At 41.3% G+C, this 13,457-nt stretch overlaps 1 protein-coding gene across 1 annotated transcript in view; it reads right to left on the bottom strand.

The window, feature by feature from the left end:
• Nucleotides 1-13,457, bottom strand: part of TYW1B (tRNA-yW synthesizing protein 1 homolog B) — a 265,501-nt gene that overhangs the window by 46,462 nt on the left and 205,582 nt on the right. The window contains 1 exon segment of the mRNA XM_054687593.2: nucleotides 9,464-9,574. Coding sequence (XP_054543568.2) covers nucleotides 9,464-9,574 — 111 coding nt within the window.

The raw sequence follows: 13,457 nt of genomic DNA, 5'->3' as shown, positions 1-13,457 counted from the left end.
GCCCCTTTTGCTCAGTAACAGAGCTTAAGGTGAATAAAAAAGGAAAATAATGATATGGTTCAAGAAATCATTACGAAAGCATGGCTGAAAAACTGCTAGCCTTACCAAGTGCATAAAAAACATGAAAATTATTTATTGATAAGCATTAGTCATAAAAGTGTACTCTATCTCAATTTAAATACTGCTTATGTGTGGATTACACAAACAACCATGTATGCAGTAGCTACTTCAAAGGACTTTCTTTTTAATATTTAAAAAGTTAGTTCACTGAATCAGAGTTGTTAGATAAGATCTTGTCTTCGTGAGAACAGCTTTTGAAAATATTTTAATATTTTATTACTCAGCAAAAATAGCCATGAAACACTGAGGGGAGATTTAGTTTGGGAATGGAATGAGAGAATGCCTGCTGCGGTTCATTATCATGACTCCACCCATTCCTTACGACTCTATGATGCTTTATGGTATTTTCACATAAAAGTTCTCATTTTTGCCAGATAAAACCCTTTGAGGAGGCTACGCACGGTGACTCATGCCTGTAATCCCAGCTCTTTGGGAGGCTGAGGCGGGCAGATCACTTGAGGTCAGGAATTCGAGACCAGCCTTGCCGACATGGTGAAACCCTGTCTCTATTAAAAATACAAAAGTTGGCTGGGCGTGGTGGTGCCCACCTGTAATCCCAGCTACTTGGGAGGCTGAGGCAGGAGAATCGCTCGAACCCGGTAGGCGGAGATTGCAGCAAGCTGAGATAGTGCCTCTCCACTCCAGCCTGGGCAACAGAGCAAGACTCTGTCTCAAAACAAAACAAAACAAAAACCAAACAACAACAACAAAACCCCCTGAGGGAAGCAGTCCTGGGTAACTTCCTGAGTCAACCGCAAAGCCAGAGGCTGCACCGTGACAGAAATGCTCTGGGCAGAAAATGTTCTTGGTGACTTAGACTGGGGGTCACCTCAGGGACCCCGAGCTCTCACTCAGAGCCCAATGGCTCTGTCTGGTTTTCTCTCTGCTGCGACTGCCCCACTTCATCCTACCCTCTAGTCTACTGATGGCTTGCCCTGACTTTATTCCTGAGCACAGAATTATCTAAAACTTTCCCTTCATATCACAGCTGTCTGCCACCTTCTCACCCACTCTCACCCTCACCCTCACCCTCACCCCCAACTCCATTTATCAGAAGCAGCAAGTTCTTCACCCAAAACTCTGAATAAAGAACAGTCTGAAGAAAATAGATGGGTACAGCGTGGTGATGGAAAAGCCAAGTCACTCACATCAGAATCTGCAGGCTGAGGAGTAACAAGCAGACCCCAAGAATGTTCGTGAAGAACAGGATCATTTATGCATCCTTGAGTTTGCAGTGAAAAGCATAACCCACACTTTTATAACCTGTGGCTTTTGGACCCACCCCACTGCCCTAGGAGATGGGGGCTGCTATACTGTGGCTATCTGAGTGTTCAAACCTCATGCTGAAATGTGATCCCCAGTGTTGGGGGTGGAGCCCAGTGGGAGGTGTTTGGGTCACAAGGGCAGTGTCCATCTGTCTGTCTCTCTGTCCGTCCGTCTGTCTCTCTTTCTCTGTCTTCTGCCATGACTGAAAGCAGCCTGTGGCCCTCACCACAAGCAGCTGTTGGCACCATGCTTCTTGTAGAGCCTGCAGAACCATGAGCCAAACAAACCTCCTTTCTTTACAAATTACACAGCCTCAGGTATTCCTTTATAGTGATGCAAACAGACTAAGAAGGGGCCATAAAGTCTTCCTCACTGGCTGCTTGGAGAGTCTGCCTTGGGATTCATGGTCTGTGGGAAAAGCAGTATTTTGCTGGTTTGACTATTTGATATTCTAATTAAACCAACTGGGTGTCAAAAGACTCCTAATACTGTTTTTGTCACCTATAGTTTGATGAGAAAATAAATAATGACTTTATGATTTTTTTTCCCCCACAATATACCCCAAATACTTCATTCCTTTATCCTAAAAATGCTTCAATAACTCCCCTTTAAACCAGCCTGAGCTTCTCACCACGGCACGAGGCCTTCCTCACCTGCCTCCGTAGCTTGCGCTAACAATGGACCATCAGCCATTCAAGCCCCTGTCTTTGGCCATATGCACAAGTAACTCTAGAGCTGGACTGCCCACTCAGCATCCTGTCTGCACCTGGCTAAACCGACCCATCATTTCTTTAACCTCCATTCAGGAACCTCTGCGCTATCTGACCCTGATCTTATCACATCCTGTGTAGTTATCTGTTACCAGGTAACTGGTATAAAGAAGCGTCAAAACTCTGAGCCCTTTGAGGGCAGGGGCTGTGCCTTGCTCTTCTTGGCACCCCAAATCAATCTATGCTAAATGATCAAAAAATCAAGTCAGACATTCTCCTACGACATTAAACTCCACAACTCTTTTCTAATCCAATACAAAATTTCATTCACATGACTCAGGAGTTTTCTACTCTGTAACAGGTATGAACCAGCTGATAAACGCTGGTTAGGGACTGCTACGTATAAGAAAAACTGACAGTATTCCTCACCTTTGTGGGAGAGAGTGAGGCTATGCTAAGACAATCATTTTGCAGGGTGCATTCTGCAAGGATTGAGCACTAACACACAGCTAGGGTGCCAACAGTAAGTAGTTTTAAATCATTTGACAACAAATAATTACTGAGCACGTCCTATTCTCAAGGTGTAATGCTAGGCAGAGAACACACAGACAGTATTTCATTTACAAATGGATTGTGTTACAAAAGTTTTCAGCAAGACAGATGGTTGTAACATGAAACCTTTTCACAAGCAAGCAAGCAAATAATGACAAGGAAGATTCTCAGGCTAGCAAATAAAGGCCTCTTTAAGCCTAATGAAGCTAAGATACATGCTAATTTACAAGGAATACAGCAGAAAAATATTTTACAAGACTGGTAAGGAAAGAAAAGAGGAAATCGATATGATAAAGCAATAGCCTCTATTGATTTCGTTTAAATAAATGTGCTTAATGGAAAGTGATCTAAAAACTTACTGAATCTGGGCATACATTACCCCATTGAATTCTCAAAACAAACTTATTAAAGAGATATTCTTATGCTAATTTTAATATTGACAGAATTTAGGCTCAAGGAGGATGAATAACCTGTCCTAGGCTACATTGGCACATTTTACGTAGGTATCAAAACTGGGCACTGCCTCTCACCCCACATGAGACTCTAGTAAGTGCAGACTATGGGAGACCCCAGATCTGACACACACACACGGACACACACAAACACAAACACACACACATACATACACATACCACACACACACGCACATACACACAACACATACACATGCACACAACACACACACATGCACACACACAGCACACATACGTGCACACATACAACACACACAAGTGCACACACCACACACATGCACAACACACACAACACACATGCACACACACTACACAAACACACCACACAAACACACCACGCACTCACACATGTCAGGGAGAAAAGATGCCGAGGGCATGCCTGGCCATGACGCCACTCCCGCATTTACAGTCGCCCTTCCTGACCCAAGGGTTGTTCATGCTACCACTTCTATGACCAAAGTTAAGATGATTTTTCCTTTGACTCACAAAAGAGAAACTGCACACAGGGTAGATAGAAAAAGGAAGGAAGAGTTTCCTAAATCCAATTAGGTTAGTGCTACAAGCAAAATGAGAAAAAGAAGTTGAATGGGGTGATACATACATGTTAGAAACCTTCCTCAAACTGGATTTAGAAATTTGTCAACAATTCAGTACAGTACTCTGAATGCACACACATACACATACGTGTGTGTTTCCCTTTTAAAATCAAAGAACTTAATAACAAAAAGATAAGCAACTCAATTGAAATACAAAGGGTATGAACAGCATTGTGTCTGCATCTGCAGGGAGCTCCAGGCATATCTGTGAATCTAGGGCCAATTTGTATTATTGATTTCACATCTTGGGGGCATTTATATGACCTTGAGGTACCATAATACTAAATTTGAATTCCAAGGCCATTTGAGAGTAAGGCCCTGGAGAGACTTTCCCTTTTTACCAAGCGCACGGGTAGGGAACAAGCCTTCCAAGTGTTACCGTGTCCGTGGGTAAGTTTTTCCCTAATCCATCCTTTCATTGAAGGTGAAAGGGCCTAGTCTTCTGTCCTTTAAACCCGAGTCCTGTCTACTAGGACCATGGAGTACTTCCAGAATGGTCTCTTTTCTTCCAGCTCCAAGAGTGTCTCCCTTACAGCCCTGACAGATATGCACCTTCCCAAACGTATGGTTTTCATAACAGATTCACTTCTAAGTGTTAATCCTTAGAGAGGTTTGAGGTTATAGCCTGCCATATTGCTAGTTCTTATCAAATGTTTTATGGAGAGGTCTTATTATTATTGTTGTTGTTGTTATTTATTAATTTTTTTTTGAGATAGAGTCTTGCTCTTTTGACCAGGCTGGAGTACAGTGGCACGATCTCAGCTCACTGCAGCCTCTGCCTCCTGGATTCAAGTGATTCTCATGCCTCAGCCTCCCGAGTAGCTGGGATTATAGGCACCTGCCACCACGCCCAGCTAATTTTTGTATTTTTAGTAGAGACAGGGTTTCACCATGTGGCCAGGCTGGTCTCGAACTCCTGACCTCAAGTGATCTGCCTGACTCGGCCTCCCAAAGTGCTGGGATTACAGGCATGAGCCACCAGGCCCAGCCAATGATTTTTAAAACTCCTCTATTTTAGAAATTTTTAACTTTAATTAATAAGACAACAATGACAAAAAGATGTATTTTCAGACATTCTGTAGTTTAATCCTATTGAACAGGAAAAGCATGCCTTCTCCATTTACTGATTTCATTTGTATTTTGAAATACAAACCAATGCATGCTCGTTGTAATAATCCACACACTACATAATTACAAAAAGTAAAATTAATAAACATTTCCCTCCCCTTCTCCCAAATAGGTCACTGTAAACAATCTGACAGATATCCTTCCATACTTTTCTTACATAAATACATCTGAACATACAACATTGAAAATGTAATCAAGGATGTAAAATGCAAACTAAAATTTAAAAAATGGAACTGCATAATAAATATTATGCTAGAATTTGTTTTGCCTCTTAGTAGCAGTATGCTATATTCTGTAAATATCCCTTTTGCGACTACAGCATCCAAGGAAGAATCTCATTAACTTGCTGGACAAATGACAGGTAAGTTAACAAAGCATGAGACTGACCTCCAGTGACCAGGCATTTGACATTCATTGCAGGACATTTCTCCCTGGGGTCTTTTATCAAAGATATGACATGACTGAATGTGCCTCCCTCTGAAGTAACATGAACTGTTATTTATTACATTATATTTTATCATCAAAATATTTATTTTAAGCCAGGCGTGGTGGCTCACGCCTGTAATCCCAACACTTTGGGAGGCCAAGGCGGGTGGATCACCTGAGCTCAGGAGTTCAAGACCAGCCTGGGCAACATGGCAAGACCCTGTCTCTACAAAAAGTACAAAAATTGGCCAAGCGTGGTGGTGTACACCTGTAATCCCAGCTATTTGGGTGGCGGAGGCATGAGAATTGCTTGAACCCAGGAGGCGGAGGTTGCAGTGAATCGAGATTGTGCCACTGCACTCCAGCCTGGGAGACAGAGTAAGACCCTGTCTCAAAAAAAAAAAAAAATTTAATTGTGGTTATACATTTCTCCAAGAGTTTTCAATTATAAAATCTCTCAGAGTAGGTCATTTTACTTTTATAGATTTTTGCCTATTTTCAATAAAACATTCATTTCCCAAATAGCACATTCACATAAAATGTTTCATCTCCAGAGCTTTAACAAGGCCTATCACATGGAGAGAGCTCAAAAATATTGTTGAATGCAAGGACAAAACAGTAAAATGGAAATTTGGAAAGAAAACTCTGTTGTTAATAGCATCTTAGCTAGGCCAGGTGCAGTGGCTCATGTCTGTAATCCCAGCACTTTGGGAGGCTAACGTAGAAGGACTGCTTGAGGCCAAGAGTTCAAGACCAGCCTGGGCAACATAGTGAGACCCCATTTCTATAAATACAAAAATGTTTTAAATTAGCCAGGTGTGGTGGTGTGCGTCTGTCGTCAAGCTACTTGGGAGGCTGAGGTGGGAGGATCACTTGAGCCCAGGAGCGGGAGGCTGAGGTGGGAGGATCACTTGAGCCCAGGAGCTGGAGGCTGCTGTGAGCCATGATTGCACCACTGCACTCCAGTCTGGGCAACCGAGCAAGACTGTCTCAGAAAAACAAAACAAAACAAAACATCTCAGCTATAGACAGAAGGCTTTATCTATTTCCTAGTGATGTTCATAGTTTGGTGAACCAAATAATACCCATCAGAGAAGTATACTGTTTACCAAGTAGCTGTCTTTCTTTAAAAAATAATGTTGACTGATTTTTTTCAGATTTAAAATACCTGTTCTTTATAGAAAAACATGACTGCGAAAGTAAGAAAGGAGGGGGGAGAGGTGGGGCGGGGGGGAAGAAAGGAAGGAAATGAAAAAAGGGGAGATCCAGCCAAGCTGCTTTATTATAATAGAGGTTTTACTGCAACATAATTTGAGGCAGCATTCTTTAATAGCTAAATCATAAATTAAAACACCACTAATCTCTGATGTTGGCAAGGTTTGCTTAAGCTGATCCATATATTTTCAGCTGCAGTTTGTATCTTTGCATCATTAGAGCTCCTGCCAAGAGTAGCCTTTTGAAATTAAGTGCAATTTCAAGAGTGTCTTCAGCCTGACCAGAGATAAAATGTTACGTACTCAGACAGCAGATTTCATCTGTTCCCACCTCCCCACCCCTCTAGAGTAACACCAAAAGCTAAACTCACCAAAAGACAGCTGTAAAACCTCTGATATGACACAGACAGGGTTCAGTTTCAAAGCCATAAACGGAAATGAGCAGAGTTGGCTTTCCCAGACAGGGTACATTTTCTCAACACTTCTCTTGTCTTGTGGACTCTTAGTTGCCCAAAAAAGCCATTACTTCCAATCATTATTTCTAGCCCTATCTTATCCCTGAAACTTCGAGCTTATAAAACCTATTATCTATTTAAACTTCTACTTGGATATTTAAAAGATATCTCAAATTTAATGTGGCCAAAAGGGAGCTCAACATTTCTCCCCAAATATGTCCCCTTTTCCCTCCTGGTTTCCTGTATCTCAGCAAACAGTTTCGCCATCCACGCAATGGCTTAAGCCAAAAACCCAGGTGCTATTCTTGATTCTTTTTTTGTTCAGCCTGTACCTATAATCTAGCAAAACGTTTTATTGGTTCTACTTCCAAAAGGAATCCTAAATGCACCCACTGCTCTCCAGCCCTAGTCCCACTGACCTTCCCCAAACCATCTCTTGCTTGGACTAACCACTCACTTTGTGACTGTTGTGCCTACTCTACTGCCCTCTATAACCAAGCCATGCTGCAGCAGTGGGGTGATCTTTTAAAATCACAAATCAGACTGCATCTCTCCCCAGCTTCACGCCCTTTCCTAGTGCACCTATATTTACAAAGCTTACCATCAAACTTAGTTTAAAATCCAATCCCCTTATCTTTGCTTGAAAGGCCTCATAAAAGCTGCCCCAGCCCACTGCTCTGATTCATCCTACGCCACTGCCAACCTCAGCCACTCCACTAGGATAGCACAGGACCTCCATGCACTAGCACCACCTGCCTGGAACGCCCTTACCCCAGGTTTCTGCTTACCATTTACGTATCAGTTTTTAAAATGTCATCTCAGGCCCGGCGCGGTAGTTCTAACCCTGTAATCTCAGCACTTTGGGAGGCTGAGGTGGGTGGATCACTCAAGGTCAGGAGTTCGAGACCAGCCTGGCCAACATGGTGAAACCCTGTCTCTACTAAAAATAGAAAAATTAGCCAGGTGCGGTAGTGGGCAGCTATAGCACCAGCTACTTGGGAGGCTGAGGGAGGAGAATCGCTTGAACCCGGGAGGCAGAGGTTTCAGTGAGCCGAGATCACGCCACTGTACTCCAGCCTGGGTGACAGAGTGAGACTTCATCTCAAAAAACAATAACATAACATAACATAACATAACATAACATAACATAACTAAAATAAAATAAAATAAAATGTCATCTCAGAAAAGCTTCCCTAAAATAGTCAACCACCATATCTAGTAAAATAATATATGCATTTACCCTTTGACCCAGCAATACACTCATCGGAATCTATCCCAAAGAAACACTTGCAAAAATGTGAGAGGCAAGCAGACATTATGTGACTCCTGATTGGAGTATACAGGACCACCAGTGAAATATTCCTGAAATACAAACAAACCCATACACACATGCACCCCTGAATTTAATCAATCTTCTCTTGATCTAACTATAGGCACCAATCCACAGGATGCAAAGAAACATGCAATCAACAAAATCTAAAATATAAACATAGGGCATCAGCCAAGATGCATGATCCATTTTCTACAGCAAAGTGATTTCTAAGAGGAAAAACAAAACACATGGAAGACGAAATTAAAATTTTTAGTTGAAAATTTTTAGGTATGAGCCCAGTACTCTGAATAACTGTTTCGAAAGAATACACATCAGCTGGGCACAGTAGCTCACACCTATAATCCCAGCACTCTGAGAGGCCGAGGCAGGACGGTCGCTTGAGGCCAGGAGTTTGAGACCAGCCTGGGCAAAACAGTGAGACCTTCTCTCTACAAAAAATAGCCAGGCATAGTGGTGTGCACCTCTAGTCCCAGCTACTCAGGAGGCTGAGGCAGGAGGACTGCTGGAGCCCAAGAGTTGGAGGCTGCAGTAAGCTACGATCACAGCACTGCACTCCAACCTGGGTGACAAAGTGAGTCTTTGTCTCAAAATAAAATAAAATAAAATATGAAATAAAGTAAATAAAATAAGAGTAGATATCTTTTAGGAATATATGCTGAAATAATTCTGGGTAAATGATATAATTTTGGTGGTTTGCTTTAAAATAATCTGGGCTAAGAGCAGAGAAAATGGGTAAAGGTATAATTGAAACAACTCTGGGTCATGAGTTGATCATTTTTGAAGGTGAGTGATGGGTGGATGGGAGTTCATTAGACCAATCTCTCTATTTCCGTATATGTCTGAAATAAAGGTTTATGTAAAAGTCAACCAATTACTCACCACCACACTATTTTATTTCTCAGCATATTCATGTCACTACATGGTTTTTAATGACTCACTTTGTGTGGACTGTCCATCCTCCCACTAAAGTACTAGCTTTATAAGAGCAAGAGCTTGGTCTTCTTGACTGCTATTATCCCCAAGGCCTAGAACAATTCCAGGTTCTTGATGAATATTGATCATGAAATGAATACATCAATAAAATTCCTGGGACCTCTAGAGTTTTACAAGGTTTTAACTCCACGATGGCCAACGAAGCACCACGATTCTTTGTCACTCCACCACGGCCACCAGAGTCAGCAGGGGCTCACCTTCACTTCAATGAAGTCAGGATTCCCCAGGGACACGAGCTGCACGTAGGCCTGGAGCTCGTCCATGTTCCATGCTTTCACGAGCGTCGGTCTGTAGACAGTTTGTTGTTGCTAAAACAAAGGAAAAGCCAACTTCGTTGTTATCTTGGTGGACGTCACCTCTTAACCTAGAGGGTTTCTCAAGCTTTTTCAACCCAGAGAACCCAGGGCAGGCAAAACTCATCATGAACTTTTGTAAACTGAAGCTATATTTTGAGGAAAGATGAAACAAAAATAAACACTATGATTCTAACGTGCCTTATGGAAGGCACATGAGATACTGACATATTTCTTTTCTCTGCCCCACAACATTTAACACTATGCTAGGCACCCAGAGGTTTCTTGACACAGACACACTGAATTACATTTAGTAAGGAATGATAAACTGACCAAACAGTGTTAGGCTATAAAAAATTAATTGAAATGCCCTCTAGGCTTTCAGGTAATAATCACCCAAGTTGTTAGTGACAAGAATTGTTAGCAAGTCCTGTCTTCTTTCCTACTCCCTCATTATTTAATGATCTCTTGGCATTTCTTGCTGGCAGAAAAGGTACATGGATGGATTATCAATGTTGCCATTTGTGTGCCACATAACCACAAGAGGGACTGGCTTTCTTTCTTTTCTTCTTTATTTTTTTAGAGACAGAGTCTCGCTCTGTTGTCCAGGCTGGAGTGCAGTGGTGCAATCATAACTCACCACAGCCTCTATCTCCTGGACTCAAGTGATCCTCCTGCCTCAGCTTCCCAAGTAGCTGGGACTACAGGCACATATCATCATGTCCGGCTAAGTTTAAAAATTTTTTTAGAGATGGGGTCCTTGCTATGTTATTCAGGCTGGTCTCGAACTCTGGGCCTTAAGTGACCCTCATGCCTGAGGCTTCCAAAGGGCTGGGATTATAGGCGCACACCACTGAGCCAAGCTAGATTTCTGAAAATGTAATTAGACAATAGGCATTAAAGCCTTTAAAAAGCTTACACTCTGACTTTGTAGCTCCCTTTTAGAACCCAAAACAAATGATTAAACATTCAAAAACACTAAAAAATCTCAGGACAACATTATTAATAATGGCTTAAGGCCGGGTGTGGTGGCTCATGCCTGTAATCCCAGCACTTTGGGAGGCCGAGGCGGGGGGATCACCTGAGGTAAGGAGTTTGAGACCAGCCTGGCCAACATGGTGAAACCCCACCTCTACTAAAAATACAAAAATGAGCCAGGCGTGGCGGCGTGCACCTGTAATCCCAGCTACTTGGGAGGCTGAGGCAGGAGAATCATTTGAACCTGGGAGGTGAAGGTTGCAGTGAGCTGAGATCACGCCACTGCACTGAGACAGAGCAAGACTGTCTCAAAATAAATAAATAAATAAAAATAATAAGAAGAATGGCTTAAAATCTAAAGTGAGACCCACCCCTTGAGTAGGTGCAGGACCTGTGACTTGCCTATAACCAACAGACTATGGCAAAGGTGATGGGATGTATGTGGTTCTAGGTACATGATTACATGCATCTGTAGCAAATGCCCAGGTAACACTCAGGCTGCCCACCCTCAAACCACACCTTAAGTAGCAATGCTCAAAATACTCAAGAAAAAAAAAACAGTAAAGTGAAAGGGATGCACAAAATGATACCAATCTTATTACTTTAGTCTATGTTTGAAGACTTCCAACATTAATAAAAAAGAAGAAACACTTGAAATCTTCATTGAAGGAAACTAAGAGGTCGTTAATAAGGAATATTAGGCAGCCACACCAGAAATTAATGTTTTCCAAGCATATTTACTCATGTGTACTCAAAAGTTCCTTCTAAAATGCAGTATATCATGCAAGGAAAGACAGAAATCTTCCAGATTCCCTTTACATACTTATAATTCAGAAATCTTCCAGATTCCCTTTACATACTTATAATTCTTCCAATGCCAAAAGCTAACAAAAATAGTAGAAAACTGCAGACCTATCTCACTCATACTTATATATGTAAAATTCTTATAGAAATTTTGGCAAGTAAAATTCAGCATTTTGTTAAAAATTCCGGGATTGCAAAAACAATTCAATATTAGGCTATACAGTAATACAATTCATTATACTAGTAGTTCAACACAGAAAAACCACAAGATCATCTTCATAGATACCCAAAGGTATCTGATATTGTTTAAAAGCCATCCCTGCTTTTAAAACAAAACAGAATGAGCAAATCAAACGCCATTTGTTAAATTCAGTTAATTAAACACATCCTTAACATTAAAAAAAAAAATCCACATTCTCCAGTCAATAGTCAACACTATTCTTACTGGCTAAAAAAATAGAGGGGCCGGACGCGGTGGCTCATGCCTGTAATCCCAGCACTTTGGGAGGCCGAAGTGGGTCGCTCACTTGAGGTCAGGAGCTCGAGGCCAGCCTGGTCAACGTGGTGAAACCCCGTCTCCACTAAAAAATACAAAAATTAGCCAGGCATGGTGGCAGGCACCTGTAATCCCAGCTACTTGGGAAGCTGAGGCAAGAGAATTGCTTTAACCTGGGAAGCAGAGGTTGCAATGAGCCAAGATTGCACCACTGCACTCCAGCCTGGGCAACAGAGTGAGACTCTGTCTCAAATAAATAAATGAATAAATAAATAAATAAATGCATTTCTATTTAGTTGGACTAACAGAAGAATTCCTACTCTTTCTTAAAAAACACTTTTCTACAAGTTATAATCAAAGCAAGAAGGCCAGGATAAGAATTACTGGAGAATATACGAAAAATAATTAATTGTAAATAATATGACTGGTTTCTTGGAAACCTAAGAGAATCAACTAAAAATGAGATTAGGCCAGTTACCAAAAAATATATATATATAAAAACGAACAGCTTTCCAAGGATACAGTAGTGAGTTAAATGTGGACACTGGGGCCAGAATGAATCCCAACCCATGTACTAGGTATCATTACCTCTCTGTTCTTAGTTTCTACCTGAATGTAGCATTTAGCATGTGGAATCTAGAACCAAGCTTGGCAGCAGCGTATCATACCAAGTATTAGCTATTATATGCCAGCAATCAGCAATTACAAAATTCAAGAGAAAGCATATTCTACTTATAATTATGAAATGCCTAGTGTTTCAGCTGGGTGCACTGGCCCATGCCTGTAATCTTAGCACATTGGAAGGCCAAGATGGGAGGATTACTTGAGGCCAGGAATTCGAGACCAGCCTGGGCAACATAAAGAGACCCCATCACTACAAAAAATACAATAGCCGGGCATGGCTGAAGCAGGAGGATTGCTTGAGCTTGGGAGGTGGAGGCTGCAGTGAGCCATGATCGCACCAACGCACTCCAGCCTGGGTGACAGAGCAAGACCCTGTCTCCAAAAAAAAAATATATATATATATATACGTATATATATAATATATATATACGTATATATATATTATATATATACGTATATATATATTATATATATACGTATATATATATATAATATATATATATTCCTAATGATTAAATTATGAAATAGCATGCAGGACAGTGAGTAAAATAAACTTTTCTAAGAGACCTAAACAAAAACCCATCTACATGGAGAGCCATGATGGATTTATAAATATAATGTAATTCCAATGAGAGTTTACAATTCATCTGAACAAATAAACTGGCAACAGTAACCATAAAAATAATAGCAGGAGTTTGCAATTACTCAGCCCTTACTATGTGGCAGCTGTTGTTATAAAGTGCTTTGTAGCTTGGCAAAGATTCCAATATTTGTCTAATCTTTACAACAAATCTCACAAAATAGATTGGATTATTATCTTCACTTTACAGATATGAAGGTGAGGCTGACAGCTGTTAAGTAAATTGCCTGAAGTTACACAGCTGGAGAGCAGCAAAGCTGGGGTGTGAACCCAAGCAGTAGTGAGGTGGGAGACTCGCAGGACTTGTTTTCTGGTCACAACCCTGCTGACCAAAACAGGTCCAGACAGGATGAAGT

The sequence above is a fragment of the Pan troglodytes genome, chromosome 6 (assembly GCF_028858775.2).
Source record: "Pan troglodytes isolate AG18354 chromosome 6, NHGRI_mPanTro3-v2.0_pri, whole genome shotgun sequence".
NCBI classification, from domain to species: domain Eukaryota; kingdom Metazoa; phylum Chordata; class Mammalia; order Primates; family Hominidae; genus Pan; species Pan troglodytes.
The sequence above is the reverse complement of the archived record's forward strand: the minus strand, read 5'-3'. Positions and strand labels throughout refer to the sequence as shown.